The sequence below is a fragment of the Carcharodon carcharias genome, chromosome 21 (assembly GCF_017639515.1).
Source record: "Carcharodon carcharias isolate sCarCar2 chromosome 21, sCarCar2.pri, whole genome shotgun sequence".
NCBI classification, from domain to species: domain Eukaryota; kingdom Metazoa; phylum Chordata; class Chondrichthyes; order Lamniformes; family Lamnidae; genus Carcharodon; species Carcharodon carcharias.
This window is the reverse complement of record NC_054487.1, coordinates 54,756,707-54,778,003: the sequence shown is the minus strand read 5'-3', so window position 1 is coordinate 54,778,003 and position 21,297 is coordinate 54,756,707. Positions and strand designations below refer to the sequence as shown.

The 21,297-nt window shown below is 41.2% G+C and overlaps 1 protein-coding gene across 4 annotated transcripts in view; it reads right to left on the bottom strand.

The window, feature by feature from the left end:
- foxp2 (forkhead box P2) overlaps positions 1-21,297 on the bottom strand; it is a 920,115-nt gene that overhangs the window by 64,765 nt on the left and 834,053 nt on the right. For all 4 annotated transcript variants that reach the window (XM_041215859.1, XM_041215860.1, XM_041215861.1 and 1 more), the window contains one exon: positions 13,253-13,357. In XM_041215859.1, coding sequence (XP_041071793.1) covers positions 13,253-13,357 — 105 coding nt within the window. The remainder of the gene's footprint in view (positions 1-13,252; positions 13,358-21,297) is intronic.

The window sequence follows — 21,297 nt, the reverse complement described above, 5'->3', positions numbered from 1 at the left end:
TTTGTCTGATCCCAGCAATTGGTATCAGCAAGGTAGAAGCAATTTGAGGTCGCAACTGTACTAACGAATATAATTTCACCTCTGTATCAGTAAGGCTTCCGGACTTTCCCTTAGATTATAGATTTGTGTTGAGTGTTACATACAGGGAATTTAATTAAAATACAAGTGACAACTTTATCCCTTAAGTCACCATGTAATGATCACCTGGATTTCAAGGGCAGAATTTTATGCCTCGTGGGTGGGCGCGTGCCAGACCCGATTGGGCATCAAATCGCATGAGAAGACATCGGGCAAGCGTCTTGTACGCGAGCAATCTTCAGGTCAGTGGGCGCATGTTGGTGTTGGAGCTATGCACGCCAATTAAAAGGCCACTTAAGGCCATTAAAAACCCAATTGATCCAGATTTTACATTGCTTGCGCAATTTCACACTCGTTGCATGGGCAAAATGGGCAAGCAGACAGCCGATATTTTGCAAAACTTCATCCAAGGACGGGATAAAAAGAATCAGCAGCATTGCCATTGTGAGGAGTGAGGAATTCAGGAGATAGTTTGCTGCTGGTTGTTTATTTGAACTTGACAGCTTCATCTCAGTTCCGAGCTTCATTCTTTGTATTTCCAGGCTTCGTTTCAGGACTCACCGATGTCTCCAAAGCTCCTGGAGGATTTTGACTGTGTGAATCAGTAAGCCTTCTGTAACCCTGGTAATGGGGATTGTGCTCTCCGCCTGAGGCACCTCCTCTGAGGAAGAAGAGAAGGGCAGAAGGGAAAGGAGGCCAGGTGTCCCAGTGCAGCTTCCAGGGGAGCAAACTGTGGGAGGAGAGACACAGGCACAAGTGGAAGGGGCCACAGAAGACGTCACAGTCCTGCTGCCAGGGTTTACAGGCGGAGATGTAGCTATCCCATTATGTCCAAGGTGCAATGTCGAGGAGGCTCCACCTCTCCAGGGAGACTGTGATCTCCATTTATGAGATGGTAGGGCCTGAGATCACCTCCAACTGTGTGGGTTGAAACTCCATGCCAGTGACGCTGAAGGTCACAGTGGCCCTCAACTTCTGTGTCTCTGGTTCTTTCCAGGGGTCAGTGGAGTGGCCCAATCAGCTGTCCACAGTTGTGTTAAGCTGGTGGCAGAAGCTCTGTTCAGGTGGTTAATGACAGTTATTCATTTCTGTATGGCCGAGGCCAGCCAGGCTGAGTGAGCCAGAGGGTTTGCAGCATTTGCTGGGTTCCCCCATATCCAATTGACTGCACACATGTGGCCATCAAGGCGCCAGTGGGTCAGCCGGATGCCTACATCAACTGGGAGGGCTTCCACTCAATAAACGTTCAGATAGCGTGTGACCACAAGATGCAGATTCTGGAAGTCTGGCAACTCCCATGACGCTTATGTCCTTAGACACTCCCAGGTACCGAGGCTATTCAGTGCTCCAATATGACCGGATGGATGGCTGTTGGTTGACAAGGGCTATCTGTTGAAAAAGTGGCTTATGATGCCTCTTCGCCACAGAGGCAGAGCAGCGTTATAATAGGAGTCATATCTCCACAAGGGCAATGATAGAGAGGACCATAGGTCTTCCGAAGATGGGCTTCCAATGCCTGGACCTTTCGGGAGGGGAGCACTAAAATAACCCCCAGAGTGGGTGTCACTGATAGTGGTTGTATGCTGCGCTCTCCATAATCTGGCAGTGGTGAGGGAGGGATGCCCACTGGAGGAAGAGGATCTTGATGCAGCTCCATCAGAAGAGGAGCCTGGTGAGGACATGGAGGCAGACCTCTGTATCCTTCAGGGTGGCAGGGACACCAGGGATGCCTTGATCTAATGGTCCTTCAGCTAGGGTGCCAAAGATCTGCTTCCACCTCATGGCAGGGATTCTGCCACCATCCCGGATGTCTGAAATGACCCTTTCATTTGAACCCAAAGTCAATTCAGTGCCTGTGAAATAAAGTTCAGAGCCATTCATATCCATTTGGTGTAATCCGTACCAAAAAAAAGCCTGTGCTGGCCCCGCCAGGGAGTGAGCAGCCAGTGCCATGACTGGCATCTCCCCAGTCAACATAGCCTCCTCAGATGCCATGTTCACTGGCAGAGGGGCGGAGGAGCTGCTGCCATCATCCAGAGTGCTCTGTGAGGAGCCTGCTGAGATGAGAAGTAGCTCATACACTAACATGAGGTCGCTCTGGACTTCCCTCCTCACCATTGATGGGCGGGCAGCTAGCAGGGATAATGGGTGCCTCATTCATTTCCCACACTGGCGCTGACCACTTGAGGTCATTGCCTGTGTGAAGGCTTGCAGGTCCGAGCACAACCCAAGGAACCCCGATTCTGTTCCTGGAGCTGCCTCTCGATGAGAGTTGCCACTCTTTCAATGGAGGAAGCAGTACTCTCAACCATGAGGGACAACGCAGCGCTTATGCTCCACACGGGCACCTCCATAACAGATACCATGGCATGCATGCCCTCATGAAGCTCTGCCAGATCCTCCCACACATCCTGCTAGATGTCCAGCATCTGCTGCTTAATGGATGGCTCCAGAGGCTCATTATCTGCCTTTGACTTAGCATCATCCTGGTCTCCAGCAGTCTTCCGACTGCCGGCACCCTGGGCACTCTCTGTCTCCACCTGCACCTCAAGCGAGTGTGATGTGCCCTCACCACTGTGCACCGACATTCTAGCCGGAGATCTAACATCTACCAAGGTGCTGGTATTTGCACTGGTGCCTGCTCAGTGAGCGCAAGTGACGCAGGTGTGGCTGAAGCCAGGCGGTCCTCTGGCGTCAGGGGTGACTCTTCAGGGTCCTGCGAATGAGTTCCTGCTGGTGAATCTAAGGGAGAACAACAACATGTCATTAGTCTTCACACTGTCACTGTGCATGCCAAGCACCCTGGTGAGACAATGGCGATCTGTACCATGGTGCCATTGTCTTTCAATGATCAATAGGGACTCCAGTTTTGAGGCTCCCATCAATCAAGAGACTACATAAGAATGTTTGCACCATCTGAAACTCTCACCTCTGTGCACTGCACTCTTATCTTCATCTGACACCCCAGCCTCTCCATGGCCAGCTGAACGAGGTGCGTGGCGGCTCTCCAGCTCCAAGGCGTCCTGCTTAAATCTGGTCAATATTAGGAGATTTGGGGGCCCTCTGCCTGTCGTGATGTCTCAATGTGGTTATTTATTTTATTTTTTTTATTCATTCATGGGATGTGGGCCTCTCTGGCTGGGCCAGCATTTATTGTCCTTCCTTAATTGTCCTTGAGAAGAGGGTGGTGAGTTGCCTTCTTGAACTGCTGCAGTCCTTGTGTTATAGGTACACCCACAGTGCTGTCAGGAAGAGAGTTCCAGGATTTTGACCCAGCAACAGTGAAGGAATGGAGATATATTTCCAAGTCAGGCTGCTGAATGACTTGGAGGGGAACTTCCAGGTGGTGGTGTTCCCATGTGTCTGCTACCCTTGTCCTTCTAGATGGTAGTGGCCGTGGGTTTGGAAGTTGCTGTCTAAGGAACCTTGGTGAATTCCTGCAGTGCATCTTGTAGATGGTACACACTGCTGTTATGGCTTGTCTTCTCCTGAAAGGACAGAAGAGCATTGAATAGTCCACTCTTCACCAGCGCCATTGTAGCCTGGCCAACCTCACCTGAGGAACACCAAGTCTTGGCCCTTGAGCCACAAGGCACTCAATCCAAGCAGCCAGGGCTCAGCCCCTTGGCCAGCTCTGGTGTCATTGACATTTGGCACTCAGATTCTAACACCCCTGCGTTCCACAGGGGCGGTGGCCACCCCTTAACACTTCTCCACACTGATCCATGCCAACATGGTACTCACCATTTCCAAGCACAGCAGCTTATTGAACCTTTTGTACAATGGCACAACCTCAAGTTCCTCCAAAGCTTTTGTTGTCTGGTGCAGTATCCTCCTCCTGCCACCTCCTGGCAGCCCCCTCCTCCAACAGAACCACGAGGCACTCCTCCCAAAAACGGGGGGGATCCGTGTACCCACCTGACCTGCCCTCCTGCCTGGTGTCTCCAGCCACTGTTGAGGCCATAGCTTCACTCTCCAGATTGCAGAATATATAATTTTTCCCTGGCAGCCTTCAAGGAGTTGCCTGTGCCATTTTTAAAAAGCCCAACGGGTTGCCATTGGACCCAGTGCCCAACAGCCCCCGCCACTACCTGGCCTTTCCCGACCATTGGGGAGACGCATTTCACGCTGGGCAAGCGTTAATTGGCCAGGCAGCTTGAAATCACGGTCGGGGGCCTGTTTCTCAATCGGTACCGGGCCCACCAATCGTGCACACCCACCCAGGGTAAAATTCAGGCCCAAGTTTTGTTTAAATTACTGAAACATGAAATCCCAGAAAGTCTCACAGAAAATGCAACATGGAAACAAGGCATTTAGCCCAATTAGTCCATAATATTTGTTATCCTCAAAATGAACAATAACCCTAATCCTTTCCTGAACTTCTGAAATCTTAAAACTAACAAAATTGGTGTATATTAAAAATCAATAACAAGATGTTCCTATCATCAGTGACAATCTAAAGAGACAGTAAGAAAAGGGTGCAACTTTGAACTGTGAATTCATGGCCAGGGTATTTAGGTTGCCAAGCGGGGGGGCAGGGCCCACTCGTCGATGCGTAAAATGATGCGGGATGACGTTGGGCGGAACTCCTGATGTCACCCGGCGTCATTTCAATTTTCAGGTCGGTGGGGGCAACCGAATCAGCTGTGCGACCTGTCAACGGCCAATTGAAGCCATTTAAAAAGAAATTGAAATAATTAATGGACATGCCCGTCCAACCTTAAGGTTGGCGGGCAGGCCGGGAGCCCTGGCAGGCTTCAGGAAAAGCATGAAACCCCATCCACGGGTGAGTGGATTTTTAAAAATTTAATAAATGTCTGATTAAAAGTGATGGACATGTCCCAACTCATGACAGTGTCACATGAGGGGCCATGTCAGGGAAATTTCATTTTTACCTCTTCACCATTTTTAAATTTGGTGCTGATCTCCCTGAGGCAGCACTTAGCCTCAGGGAGATGAGTGCGCTCTTTTGTGCGCATGCGCAAAAGAGCTCACTCTCAGCTGAGGGAATCCCACACCCCACCCCCCCGCGGACGTCATGCTGGGCGGGCCTTAATTGGCTCGCCCACGTAAAATGGTGGCGGCGGCTGCCGATCGGAGGCGCGCTTGCACATGCCCGCTCCTGCACTTCCCCCCCCCGATGGGGAGACAATTCTTCCCCGTACTTCAAATCTGCATTTGATTCTTAAAATCGTACATAAACAAGCATTTTCAGTTTCATCTATAATTTTCAAATAAGATTGATATATATTTATCTCCACATGTATTTCAGAATTGAAAAATACCTCAACACTTGGCACAGTGGTTGCCTAAAAAGAGGGTTAGAAAAAGTTTTGGATGAAAATAATCTAGTATGATTGGAAGGAAAATATATGTAGAAACACAAACGTAAATGACAAAATCTGCTATTGCAAAGTTTACTTAAATATTTTTCATGTTTTAAGTTAAGGTCTGCTATAGCTAAAAGCTGGCTTACTGCCTTAACTGTTTGAATACTTTAGCTAGCAACAGTAAATTGCAAAGAAAAATGGGCTAAGACCCTAGTGGAGGAGGACACTGCCAGGTGGAAAGGAATAGAGACAAGATAAATTAAGAAGTAATTGTTAAGTTCTATCAAGTTTGTGTGATAAAATAAAAAAAAACAGAAAATGCTAGACATACTCAGCAGGTCAGGCAGCATCTGTGAAGAGAGAAACAAAAATAATGTTTCAGGTCATGAGAACAGCATGGAGTTAGACATAACAGGTATTAAGCAAGGATAGACACAGGTGTTCACAGATGCTGCCTGACTTGCTGAGCATTGCCAGCATTTTCTGTTTTTATTTCATATTTCCAGCACCTGCAGTATTTTGTTTGTATAGGATTATAAAAGCCTGGGCATAAATAAGAAAGGAAAGCTTCTTGACCTAATGAGAATGTCACCTGGAGTACTTCTGTGTGATAAGTTTAGTGGAGTTGACATATCCAGCTAAGAAGCAATGCATTTCACAAATGCAAAAAACATAGTTATGCTCTTTAAAACATATCCTAAGCTGCCATGTAAACATATAGCTGAAAGGTTGCCTCAATGAAAATGTTAGGCAGGATTTTCCGCAGACTTCTGAACTTCTCCATTAGGTTCAAATTAGGATCAGAAACCTACATGGGGAAAGTCACTCATCTGTGATTTTTCCCAAATTAACCAATTAATGGCCAGAGTGGGCTTGCCATCCATTTAAGGATGATGGGCGGTGTCGCAAAACAGGAGGTCCAATAGGAATCTCCCACCCCAACTCAGCTCTCTTTGAGGGCACTCTGCCATTGAGGTGCCCTCTGCCTGGAGCTGCAGCCTCAGCATTGGCCACAGGAACACTGCTAAAGCTTTCAAGCTGCCAGCCCTCATTGAGCTGGCAGTTCTTGCGGGTGAGCTGCCAAATGGCAGCTTTGGCGGCAGCCTGTTAATTATCCACTGCTGGCTATATGCTGCTCCAGGTCCTGCCACTGGCTGAACTAGGGTCACCTCCTGCTTTCATCCCCGGCAGCAAGACTTTCCTGTTCCTGGCAAAATTCAACCCATAGCATCTTCAAAGAATTGAAGAAACAAGAGATCTTTTTGGATAGGAAACACCAAGAATAAGTAAAGATACGGGCTGTGAAAGAAATATGCAAATACCATGGAATGGAATAACAGCAGCTTGCATTTATATAGCACCTTAATATAATAAAATGTCCCAAGGCACTTCACAGGAGCATTATCAAACAAAACAACGAACTGAGAAGATAAAGAAAACTGAATAAAACCTCTAAGCAAATAGATTTGATCGAGAAAAAATTAAATTAGAATCAAAATGCAACCTTTCAAGATATTGTTATTATAATTATTCTAGTCCTTTCAACAGAGTTTAGAACTATTATCTCCAGCTACTAGAATTTGTACACTCATGTTATGATTTCATAGGTTGTGGCACATTTCAGGATTTATTTATTTTTAAGGAATGATGTTCCCCCAGTGGTTTAACCAATAAACAGCTGAGCCATACAGACTAAGAATCAATCCTTGGTCCATGTTGCATGAACTGATTTCATCCCAAGTTTATAATTGGCCTCAGCAACTCTGGGTTAGGGAGCAGAAAATCGGCTAAGGTTCTCGCTTCTGATCAAAATAAACACTTCTGAAAGTGTAGGCATCTGGATGGGAAAGGATTGCCCACTTATACTCCTGAATGCCAATACCCACTTTCAAGCTTCACTTATTAATAATGGTCATATAACTCTATCCCTAGCAAAGGAGGAGGATGGATATAGACATGAATCTTTCGTTTCAAATAATTTAATTTTGTTAAATTAACATATTTAGCAAATATGCAGTCCTTGACATTTGCTAGATATGGGAAACTTAATAAATAATTAAAATATAATAAAGCAAAAATGTCCTTCAACTACACTACAGCAACTGTAGAAAACTTAGCTACAGTACGATACCATTGCAGCTTTGTAACTACTGTATCCATGAAAATTGTTAACAGCACTGTCATCAACCTAGACCACATAAAGATGGCATCTGCTCATGTTTATTAACATCACTCCATAGAATAAAGCTGCAAATAGTGGCAATGCTACGCCATAGTCGGTATTTGTCCTGGTTCAAATTTAAATTGGAATTAGAAAATTTATATCCTAAAGCAAGCCTTCAATATACCAAATGAAAATAAAAAAGAAAGATCTTTCTAAAGTTATGAGACAATGCTTCTCTGTCGGAATTATTTTGATGACAAATTCAAAAAGCACCCTTAGAAGGACACAGAGTTTGGAAATGCCAAAGCTGCCACTTTCCTTTCGTTAATTATAGGCTAGCTTGCAGCCCTCTTATTATTTAAAGAATAAACTCGGCAGATCAATGAACACTTACAATATTCCATGCATTTTTTTTCTGCTACATCTGCTGTCTTTCTTTCATGCTATTGTTTACCAGCAATGAGCAAAATAATGGTGTCTATTCAATCTCATATTTAATTATGCCAATCATACTAGAGAAATTGGACACAACCAGAGAAAAGGTATAAATAAACTGCCACAGTAATAAATCAAGAGATCTTTCATAGGTTTAAATTATTAATCTATTTATTTATGATTATTTTATACAGAAATGATGACTCTCTTTCATGCTTTAGTAACCATTTCAGGTAAGACATATTGCTCCTCACAAATTCTCTGTGATTTATATAACAAGAATGAGATAAGCTGAAAAATGATAGGATTGGTGGATTTTTCTCAGTCTGTGTTTAATTGCTGTTTCAAAATGCATATGCAAAGGGACATTTCATTAATCATTTAATCACATCCCTAGCAGGAAGTTGGACCTAATGTTGCAAATACCCTTTTCATTTCAATACTCCATAATGCTATCGTATGCACTTGATATATTGCATATGTCATAAATTATAGCTGCTTCAAAACGACCATGTGGGTTGTTATCCCCATAGATGCTTGTTACAAAACCTTTATTAAGTTTTCTACTTATTGCCAGTTCTATTTCACAGCTTCATTCCAGTCTCCAATAACAGCTATTTCTAATGTCAAAGGTCTATAAATTACCCATGCAATCTCTAACACCATTTCACAGACCCGTTCTACTTCTACTGGTCTGCTAACAAGGCGATTACACACAAATTACTGAATGCCTATGAAATATTTAAGTGCATCCTACTTTGCTATGCATTAATAAGAGGAAAGCAGGCCCTGGAATTCTGGTTAGCTCCAGTCCCTAATGTCCCCTAATGAGCCTCTTACAGTGACTCTAGTTCAAATACAGAGGTGAAGGAAAAATGCAAAGGGTGCCTTCAAAAAACCAGCACTGTACAAACATTCCATGAGCCAGCTCTAATTTATGGGTCACTTTATAGGTATATTGATTTTTGTTTTCAAAATGGAATAAATGATGTGGTTGTCTACCATTCAGTAAAAGAGTGTGAAAGCTGTTCGCTAGATGCTTGATTTAGCTAGACCTGATGCTTAAGTGTGAAACTTGAATATGATTAGTATCTCAACTTACTTATATTATTAATAAAAACATTTTTTGTGGATTGAAGCAAAAAATTCATGTAAGTTGCCTTTGAAAATTATAATTGGCCTTGATAAACAGAATCTACAGTTGAAGTTGTGATTGATTAATATAGGAACTATATTATCATAATTTAATGCACACATTCATGCCAGTTACAATATAATGTAAGTGGCAATATATTCCAAACACTACAACTATCAAAAATTGTTTTTAGGTGAAGATTTCACTGTAGTTAGTCATGTTTTCTAAAAGATACTTTTCTTGCACTTCCAGCTCTATTTGTGCCCATTTACATGAGAATTAAATTTATTTGCATTTATTGCTCAAACTTTATTTAATTCCATGATGCTGTATGTGGCACCATCACCAAAAACATTGGACAATATCCATGAATTGACCCATGAATTGTGATGTAAACATGGTCAAAGTAAAATCAAGGATGTATTCAGTTTCTCGAATTCCAATTATTTTGATTTTCAGCTAGCTTGAAACATGCCACTGGTAGACCAGAACCTCATAAAATCAGCAGAATAATCTGTACTTTCTTTTTAACAGCATGTATTTTAATTCAAAGCAGTTGGAAACCTGCCAGAGCAACACATTAGATTAGAATCTGACAAGTGCACAAAAGCTGGCAAACAAGACAATTTCATTAATAGATCCATTGTGCACACTCTTACAAAGTAAATATTTTCAGCTGTGAAATTTCTGTGAAGAAAATTCTTCGCTGCACTGTTTATGCGGGTTGCAATATTTAGAACCCAAAGTACATGCAGTCATCTTCCATATCACATTTTACATAGCTGCTATGATAAGTATTGTTTGACTTTTCACCAAGCTCGATTAGTTCATAAATCTTTTCAGCACAACTCCGAATATAGCAAAGACTTTTGCTCTTTTGGGCCATGTATACTGATATTTAATAGCGATGTCCAGCTGACTGAATTTTCCTGGTACTTAAATGTTAACAGAATACAATATTGCACACATTGTATTGAATCAAGCACAAATAGTACACAACACATACACTAGTCCCTTTATTTCATGTTTAATTTATATATAACCAGCTTGGTTTATAATCTAAGTATAGATTCTGGTCAGTTATGGTTGATGAAGATGTCATTCTAAGCCGGCAAGTCTTCAAAGGAAAGATTTTTTTTCCTTTATACTTATCCTTGAACAGTGGTGTTCTCACTGATACATCTCCTTTGGCATAAAAAGATTCTTCTGACACTAACAATGTTATCTTCATAAGATTAAAACACCATCATTCTTTGTACAGTGTATCAATTTTTGACAGTCAGTTACATACAGGTTAAAAAATAGAGACCTCTTTTAACTGACATGCTTTATAGTGCATCTTTCTGATCCTTTGTTTATAAAAATAACTACATTACACAAAATAAAATTCAGCAACCATCGAAATGGTGATTATGTTTGTAGACAAAATGCACCAAACCACCAAACTTTCCAAGTTCTGTCACTTCAGAATACATCTCATCCAGCATTTATAAGACAGTAATGAAGGTGTACTGCTAAATGTTATTATGAATCTACTGACTCTTTCTAGGTGATCTGCAAAATAGTTAACTTCTGTCTTCACCTTTTTACACAGGGAATCAAGAATGTGTATAAGCAAGCTTTTGGCAATGTCTAACTTGAACAGATGTTTATTACTTAACTGTTAGCAGGACTCTCTGGTAAATACTTTGCTTAGTCTCAACTGAGACTTTATCATAAGTTCTTTCTGTCTCTCTTAGGAATGATATAATTTAGTAACCATAAAAATGATCTTGTCACACCATGGGGTGATAAACAGCTCTGCGCCACGATTCCTATCAGTGTAAAATATATCCAAAAATATTGAATAAATCCAGAGTATTTTTGATAATTACACTTTTGCAGCTGTTAAATGTTTACACAAAAAAACTATAATATTAATGAGTCTAGTGACTTTAATGAGATCATTAAACTAAACTAAAACTAAATTACCGAGCTTTATGAATGATTCAGTTTGTAACGTATGTTCACTTAATACACTAGCCAGCAAATACACCACCTCAGAAATTTAAAGATAAAAATACATTCAATTCCTCAGATGTTATTCTTCACTTCACTCAAAATCCTTTCCATTATCAGAAAAGAAAGACAGCAGCACTGTGTTTTCTACTGTAATCCCTTTCCAAATACTTCTGTGTAACTGGCTTTTAAAAGAAAAACTGTAAACTGCTTTTTAGTTAAGAGAAGTTCCACTTCAGCACCCAGACAGGATTCCCTTAGAAATTTCCATCAGTCAACTATCTGAATCCACAACATTGGCCTGGATAGTCTTTCATTCCAATGGCAAGCATGCTTTATTAATTTTTTATTGTAGTACAGTATACTTGCATTAACTCTATTGCAAACCAGTACGGTGCTTTCTCTTTCCTTTTATGAGGATATGCGCTTAGATTAGGAATACTCTAAGGCCCAACCACCTTAATGACTTAACTGCTATTCTGAGTTACATATAACATGCATGGGAAGCTGCAGCCTTTAATTCTGTTTTTCACTATAAAGTTAATGGATTGGAAAACAGTTTGTCTCTTAACTAAGAAGCATTTAATAGAAAGCTAAATCTGCCGCAAAGAAAAAAATGTAATTGTCAATATCCCATATTGTGCATTAATGTTAATATTATAACATATCTGCTAGAAGTGGGTCACCATCTGAAGATCAAAGTACCCATATTTAGTCCAACAGTATTTCTGAATTTTATACACAAGTCTATTTGCAATGACAGAACAAAGTGCTCTGAGGATACCAAAAAGCATTTTTCTAAATCATTGCTACAAAACACAAATGGGGTGGGTTATTTATGATTCTTAATATTCCCAGATCACACTCTTTTAGACAACTGATTTCTGATGTGTAAGTACACATTACAAATTTTGATGCAGCTTTAATAATGCAAACATCTACTTCATAAATGCATTAAATTTGGATTTAATTATCTTTTTATGTCTATTCATTTGTCATTATTTTATTTTCTCCTCATTGCACTTTTAAAAAGCCAGATCATGTTTTAACCCTTATCTTGATGAATCAGAATAGCTGGAATCCATACATAAAATATTGTGGCCAGAGCTTTTAGGGTTAATGCAAAATGGATCATCACAATCAAGCAACATAATATGGTTTAATACTTGACTTTTTCACTCTCACATTAGGTTTTTGGGACAATTTACTCAACAAATACTCCAAAATACTGCCTAATATGTGACAATATCTAAATCTACTTTTTCTAGATTGCACACTTGCAATAGAATATAGTAGTAGCTAAGAAACTGATAATGATAAGACTACATAACGTCATCTTTTTCCTTGGCCATTATATTTGCATCATATTTTGGGATCAAATCCTTTTTCTGGCATGTCTTTCTTGATGCTGAACTGTTTTGCAATACCCTGTAATCTATAGTACTGTAAACACATCTTCTTTGATGTTTCAGCTAACATCCTGGCAACAAAGCAAAGAAATTACAAATGAGCTAATTAACTAAATTGTTGATGGAGCATGAACAGTTCATTCACCCTGTTAGTTGCACCATGACAACAAGGGATTCTCAAATTGTGAAGTTATTCATCTATACAAACTGCCTAAAGCCTTTATGAGATGAAGGGAACAAGATTGAACCATCCAGGAGGACTCTGTCTCCCAAGTTGTTGTAATTTTACACTAATTTTAATTATACTGTCTATTTTCAGAACAGTGGGCAGTTTTTAAATTTGTACTTCCACTTATACATTTCAATAATCACCTGCTGGCAGGTTTAGTTTGCAGCTCAAGGATGAACAACTTTTGAAATTTTAAAGAAACATTGTCTTCTTCACAAATCATATCCTGAATGATTAAAACCTACAAGAAAAAGTTCAGACCATATTGAATATACATGTATGGGAACATCACTGGAAAATAAGTAATTTTAAGGTTTTATTTCTATGTGGTATAGCCTCATTAATGCAGACTTCAAAGGGTTAATTTAAATTAAAGGCAGAGACAACTTGCATGGTTATGTTTATGTTTTTAATGCTCTTAATAGGTGAACAATGATTAGCAATTGTCTTACTGACTTTATGTGATAAACTTACTTCAAAAACTGTCCAAAATCTTCACAAATACTTTCACATCCAGGCCATTTACACACGCCATGGCCATAGAGAGGATGACTGGCCCCAGTTTCCTCATGTGATGAGCTGTAGTAGGATAAAACAGCGTCAGATTAATCTCAAAAGCCATAATCGTTGGAGGCTGCTAGCGCCTGTCAGGTTACGATCAGTGACAAACGGGTCAAAACAGGTCAATTGAGCTCAGAACAGTCAGGAAAAATTAATCATTCTATTGAATAGTACAACTGCCAAGGCTGTATGATGTTCCAATTAGGAAAGAAAGAGAGCCAAGATGGCTGTTAATAAAGAGTGAAAGAAAATAGGATGACTGCATAACACTGCCTGATTATTTAGCCAGGTGACACTGATGTAGGATTTTTCACATCAAAATGCTGAATACAGTCATCACAGCAGAAACACAATAATTTTAACCTTCACTCCACATAAAATTCAACTCTTGGAATAAGATAACCTATATATTCACTTGATACAAATTGTTTCAAAAAGCCATAAATTGTTAAATTGTAAGCATTTATAATAAGGATCCTTCATGTTTACTATAGAAAACAATGAATTGAACAGTACATAAATTGTTTTCATTCATTATTGTACAATATTATCTCATAAGATTTATGAATTGACAAATCCAGCAAAATAATTACTTTTGCAGGTGTTTAACTAGCAGAAATTTGATGTCGTTAAGCTATTTTCTTTATTACTGTAAACTTGAACCACTGCTACAAAGCAAACCTGATGATGATTTTGATTCAACACTTTATTATTGTGTTGTGTAACAAGGACACTTGGCATCAACTAGTTAATAAAAACTGTTGCTATATCTATATATTTGCAAATAGAAAATTTAGCTTTTTGCCTTAAATTCCTATTAACACAAAAGACTGTTCACACAAATAGATCCTCTTAAAATACTCAGCATATTTCTTATTTTCTCAAATAAAACTGTGCATGTGATTTGCTTTTTCCCTTGTGCACAAAAATTCAGATGTGCACAACTGGTCCCTTTTATAAAAGTGAGATTTTCTCCCAGGTGTAGCGTGAGAAAATGAGAATATGATTCTTAATGAAATAATATGTGGTGCACTAATTCTGTCTTAGCCGATGTTTGCTGAACTGTGCACAGAATAAATAGGCAGAAGGAGCTGATCAAGGTAATCTATTTTTCAGGACTTTGTAAATCTCCGAAAGAGCAGTTTTTCTGGAAATCCTGCTTTACTTTTTAAACACATATTTTTAACACAACAGTAGGTCATCAAGATTTACATGCTGCCAGTTGCACCCACATCAATGCAGAAGGGAAAGAACAAATAGCAGAACTGAGGAAGAGATGGCTAGGATGGGTATCAGTGGCCTTCTGCAAGAATTAAAGATTTTAATTCACTCTTTCTGCATCCAGGATCAAATTATGTTCTTTGGTCATGATTGGGCTGTGGACACTCAAAACAGGTTTCTTAGTAATCAGTAGCACTCCATGTTTTGATCCTAGAAAATCAGATGCATTAATATTTAGAGTTCTTGGCATTGACTGGATAAACACTTGACGTTCGCAGTTAGTTTTCAGCCAACTGGTGGGTGATTTACTGGTGTGGGTTCCACCACCATTGTGGAGGCTGAGAATTAACTGTCATCGTTGTTTGCTGGATTCAAGGACGATGTCCACTCAGGATTGCAGGTTTCTGTCAATGGACATCATGTAACTGAACAGGCTGATTCTTGACCCACAGATCTTTGGACACAAGGGGCAGGATATCCCACGAGGTAGAAGAATCTGGAGTGCCCTTCTCTGCCACTACTCTGCCTCATCATTATGACATTGTGATTCAAAACGTGATGCAACTTGATGGACAGGTTGTCACCATTTTAAACAACAGGGAGCAAGCTCCTCCCAGTCATTCATGCCAATGCTGTTATGCTCCAAGAACAGTTTCAGTGTGTCTAAGCATTTTCTTTGCTTCCTCTGGAACATTGGCCATTTGAGGCTTGAGAAAACAGGACCTGATTGGGGTGATGCTTTTCAACCATTTGGACACAATGCCCAGTTCATTGATGTTGATTCTGCAGGGATTTTCCTGAATGCTTGTGATGCTGGCTTCAACAAGGACACCAGCATTTGTTCGATGGTCCTCCTATTGAATCTGGAGGATGTGGCGGAAACATTGTTGTTGGAATTTCTCTAGCACTCTTCTGTGTCCCCAGGTCTCACTACAGTAATGTGGTGATGACAACTGCTCTGTACACTGGGACTTTAGCTGATTTGCAGAGGTCTTTGTCATCAAACACTTGCTGCCATGGTTTGTAAAAGGCTGAGCAGGCACAGTTGATCCTTCTCAACAGTGGCCTTTTGACAGAGTTGGCTGCCAAGTATGGGAAGGGCTCAACACATTCCGAGTCTCTCCTTCAACATGTATGGAGATGGAATATTTGGCTGACCATGGGTGAGTTGATATATGAGTTTTGTTTTGGCAACATTTAAGCACAGGAGAATTTCTTGTATGCAGAATTGAAACGATTGAGAGTGGCTTGCAAATCTGGTGCAGAGTGGGCAACGGCACTGCAGTTATTTGCAAACTGTAGATCATGTATGCCTATGGTGGCCTGTTTAGTTTTGGCATGGAAATGACTGAGGTTGATGAGTTTTAAAGAGTTCTTAAAGAATTAATAGAAAATGATTCACAAGATACAATTGAGGTAAACATAAAGTTAAGTGACAAAAATAAGAGACAGAATAGAAAAATAGAAAGACAGGATGAGAAAAAGAGAAGTACTTTAAATTCAAATTTAATTTTCTTTTATTTTCAGACAGGGTCAAAATTACAATAGTAAAGTTAATTCTGTCATGTAAGTAGCTTTGTTACTATAATAGTAAGTTGCCAAATATGTAATTTTATAAGTTCTAAGTTTTTAAGTTACATGAAATGTTCCATTGCGGAAAATCCCGCTCAATGTAACTGTCAGCAGCCTTTTGTAGTATAAAAATAATAGGTTCCTGAAACTCTGAGCCACTAAATGTGTTTGCTGCAAATTGTTTTAGAAGTAATACTTTATAACTTGATGTTAGATAGGGAAGTAATTTCTTAGTCATGTCTGGTGCACATGAAACCACATGATGAGTTCTATCACTTAACTTCATGTTTACCACATTTGTATCTTGTGAATCATTTTCTATTTTTTACCTTTCTAAAAAAAATCAAAATACTCCTTTACATTTTATTCAGTACCTACTAATTCCCAGGCTTCTCACTGGTAATGGAACCCACACTGGAAAATTGCCCATCAGTTGGCTGAAAACTGACTGTGAAGTTCAAGTTTTCATCCAGTCAGGGCCAAGAACTCTAAGTATCAATACATCTAATCCTCAAGGATCAACTAAAAATATTTTGTCATTTTATCACAAATCGGTAATATTGCTCTATAACGAAAGGGTCTCCACATCAATGAAAATGCTTTCTCCTTCAAAGGAATTAAGGGATAAAAGTCAGGATGTTATTGTTGTTCCTTAGTCCTTATGGTATTTCTTTGGAGCATTCAAGCTAAAAAAAAAGCTCTGTAAGGGGTGGCTTATGTATTTTGTTAGAAACTCCTTACTTGTGGATTATAATATATTGTTTCATTTCAAGAGACTGAAATAGCAAACCAACTCCTGGAATGGAAATTTTAGGTGTAGACAGTTTTTGGTGTTGCTTAAAAGAGGACTTGAATTTATATAGCACCTTTCAGAATTTTGTGACCATCCAAAGTGCTTCACAACCAATGAAGTAATGAAGTCACTGTTGTAATGTGGGAAGTGCAGCAGCCAATTTCTGCAAAGCAAGTTTACCGCAAACAGTAATTAAATAAATTACCAGATCATTTGTTTTAAGTGTTGATTAAGGGATAAATTTTAATCAGGACTCAAAGGGACACCTCTGCTCTTCTTTTAATAGCGTCATGGAGTCTTTTCTGTCCACTTCAGAAAACAGAAGGGGCGTTGATTTAATGGACTGAATTTGGTGCTGGCAGAGGTGGTCCCACTGATGTGCCCAAAAGCGGGAGGCCAATCCCGCTTTGGTGGTCAATAGAATCTGTGGCTATATCACATCAGGGGAAGCTAATTGGAGGACTGGTAGTTCAGCAGCACCACAGGTAGTGGCAGCCTTTGCTTGGACTGTAAAAGGAGGAAAAACACACATCATTGGTGCCCTCACAACAGGGTAAATGGGGTCTGGGGATGCTGGAGTCAGTCAGGCAGACCCTGCTGAAGTGGGGAAGTGCAGGGGTGTGTGGCAGCTAGGTAAGGGGAACTTAGTGAGGACAGGAGACACCTTTGCTGAGGCCACAGGGTGGGGGAGGGGACACTTTGTGGGCCAAAGAGTGCCCGAATAGGCCTCGTTCCCACCAGGTCTCCCCACACAGTGGAGGGCTTCCCTGCCACTGGCTGAATGTCAGTAGAAGAGGGGAATGGCCCTTATTTGGATACTTAAGCGGCTCAATTGGGCTTTGGGCAGGAAAGCTCCTGCCACTGGCAAGATAGCTTGCTAATGGTAAGATGATAGGCACTCCACTAGCTGCTTTCCTTCTCCATTTTATGGGCATACTGTTTCCCAGCTTGTCCCCAGAGGGTTGGTAAAATCAAGCCCTTTTTGTATATTTCATAAAGTATCTTAAGTTTTGTAAATTATTTTAAAGCATAAATGAATTAGGTAAGTTGAAAGATGTACATGGAATCATACATAAATTCCAATATGTAAGTTACCACCATCATGTTTATTACTTAGACCTGGGCAGAAATTGAGGGGCCAAGGTCTGAGATACTAAGATACATGATTCACAGAATAAACTGCTGTAAGCTTATTCAAACTAGAAAACCACAATTTAAAAGCCCAAAGTGAAACATAGAATTTATTTCAAAACCACAGGCAAACCAAACCCCTTTGGTTGCTAGCTGCCTATGATTAAACGTCATGGCACCATACTTTGACAATGGAGGCCGATACTAAATCTGTAGCAAGGCTTCTGGTTATTTTTTTATTCTTTTCCTCAAATGGACTATTCAGCCCTGGTCAAAAATGCCTTCAGGCACTGTAGTGCATGAGTTCACCTCTAGCTTTGCAACTGGTTGTTTGGCCAGACAGAATTCAGGCCTTTAAAAAAGAACAACAAGCTAAACTCCAATGCATTCTCATTCCGTCTACCAGAAAATACACCATATTTCCAAAGGCAATGACATAATTACTGAATCTGACAACACACTGCATAGCCATCAGCCCAGTGTTGGGAGCTATCAGTTTAAGCCTACCACACCACTGAATTCACAAAGCACTTTCTTTTAAAATTCTGACTCCATTTAATCATGTCTTTCATTATGATATCTTATCTGATTAAGTATAATGAATGTAATGATTAATACAGATCTTGCTTCTCAGTAAATTTATGGCACAACTGGCAGACTTTATTGATACTACTATGCTGCCTGTGGCTTTATTGTATTAGTACTGCAAAGAATGTCATTGTTGCAGAAAATAGTTCATAATATTCCGGTGCCATGGAGGACATAGAGGGGGGAGGAATTTGATTAGGCCCGATATCGGATGCAGGCATTTCTAAGAATGATTTCCCCGCGTCCAGTCCTAATGAGGCAGACAATGTGCAACTTTTGTGCTGCCTGCTCATCAATATGATCGCAGTGTGCAGTGGAGTAGAGCAAAACACTCTACTGACAGGCTGTAAGCTCAGGAAGCGGCCCAGGTGTGTGCGTGGCTAGCACGACATCAGCCTGCACCCTCTTACAGGCAGCCTGCCCCTCTTAATGGGGAGCTGAGCTCAGGCCACAGGAGCTTCTATAATGGTGTCTGGGCTTTGCTGAAAGGAAGAGAACAGAAAATGAAGCAAATGGCCAGAGAAAGTGCTGCCAGGTTTTTGGATGCGGCCCTGGGACCTTAGTGATGTAAATTGAAAAGAGGAAAGACGCCATGGGTTTGATTTTTAGTTGCCGCCATGCCTGAGGTCAGAGGTGGATGAGCTCTGAAAATAGCAGTGCTGGCCTGCGTGCCAAACCTCAGCTTCATCCTGTCCCAGGCGACTTTTGTAGAGGTGGAGAGGGAGACAGCAGAGCCAGTTGCCTACTCGCAGCACGTCCATTAAGACCTGCTAACAGAAGTGGACAGGGATTTTCTAGTCAGCCTCCTGGTTCCTGCAGGCAACAGGGGCCAGTTTAACTGCCTGGAGGTGGCCACCTAGCAGGTTTGGTTGTGGGTAGGGAGGTGGTGGTGGGCAGAAGTCCAAGCAGGCCTAGAATTTCTTCCTGCCTGCCTGCCTGAGTAGAGCAGCAGTTGCAGGTTGTCCTGTAGAGGGACCCACCGCACCCCCAACTTTGGTGGCCTGAGAGCAAAAGCCATTTTTTAGTTTAAATTTAAAAATAATTTGAGAAAAGCAGCCTCTCCCTCACTTACCTTCCATTTCATCCCTCTGCTGCTTTGAAGCTGGAAGACATCTGTTTGGCCCTCCAGCTTTGAGAACCCTCAGCAATTAATTGCCTGCTCTGCGAAATTCCCACCAACTGGGATTCTGACCTCCAATTGAACCTGATGGCTGAGCTCAGGAGCCCGCGGTGAAAATCCAGGCTCATGGCCAGAATTTTCAGCTCGCTGAGCAGGGGCGGGGCCCACTTGCCGAGGCGTAAAATGACGCAGGATGACATCGTGCGTGCATCCCAACGTCACCGCGCATCATTTAGATTTTCAGCTTGGCGGGCGCACAGTTGAGTCGGCTAAGCACACACCGACCTGTCAAAGGCCTATTAAGGCTACTTAAAAACTAAGCAAACTAATAAACAGAGCTGCCTGTCCAAACCTTAAGGTTGGTGGGCAGGCAAAGAGCCCAGGCAGCCTTCACATTTTTCATGGGACCTCATCCATGTGCGGGATGAAGTTTCATGAAGTGTTTATAAATTGAATAAAAATTTTTACAAAAATTCATTGACATGTCCCAACTCATGTGACACTGTCACATGAGGGGACATTTCTTAAAATGTTTTCTTTTCTTTATTTAGATTTTTAAAACTTAAACTAATTTCCTTGAGGCACAGGAGATTTCTGTGTTCTTTCATGCGTATACACGAAAGAATGCAGGCCGCGACTCAGGGAAACCCCCCGACCCCACCCCCAAGTCTGCACAGGGAGCACTCAGCGCTTCTGGGCGCATATCATGCTGGGCGGGCCTCAGTTGGCCCACCCAAGTAAAATGGTGGCTGGGACCTGATTGGGTGTTTTCCCCCATGTTTCCACAGGCTCACACTGAGAAGGGAATGGGAGCTAGTGGTCAATGCCCAGAGTCTGGCCCCGAGGGCTTGACTGCTCGTGCTGCCAGGGAGGGTTTAAACTAGATTTGAATGAGGAATGAGAACCTGAGGGGAAATTCAGAGTAGAGAGGAGAAAAACTGGCAGTGGGAGTTAGAAAAGTATTAACTGATAAGGAGGAAATATTAGAGAGTAGTATCAAGGTAAATAGAGTACTTGAAGAGCTTGATAGAATTAGAGGAGGCAATAGTAAGTCATTAGATGGGGTCAGAGTAAGGAGAAAGTTAAAAAAAAAAGCCTAAATCAGGTTAATGTGCATGTGTGTGAATGCACGGAATGTGGTTAATAAGGTTGGTGAACTGCAGGCACAGGTTGACAAATGGAATTATGATATTATTGCTGTAATAGAGACCTGGCTCAAAGAAGGGCAGGACTGGGCATTAAATCGTTAAATATTCCTGGGTACAATGTATTTAGGAGAGACGGGAAAGAAAGAAAAAGAAAGAAAAGTGGGGTGGGGGAGGGGGTGGTGGGGAGTATTGATTACGGATGGCATTACAGTACTGGAGAGAGAGGTTTGTCCAGAAGGGCCAAGGATGGAATCTTAGTGGCTAGAGGTAAGGAATGGGAAAGGTGCAATAACATTGATTGGTGTAGCATGTAGAGCACCAACTATCGGAAGGGATGTAGAGAAGCAAATCTGCAAAGAAATTAAAGAGAGATGCAACAATTATA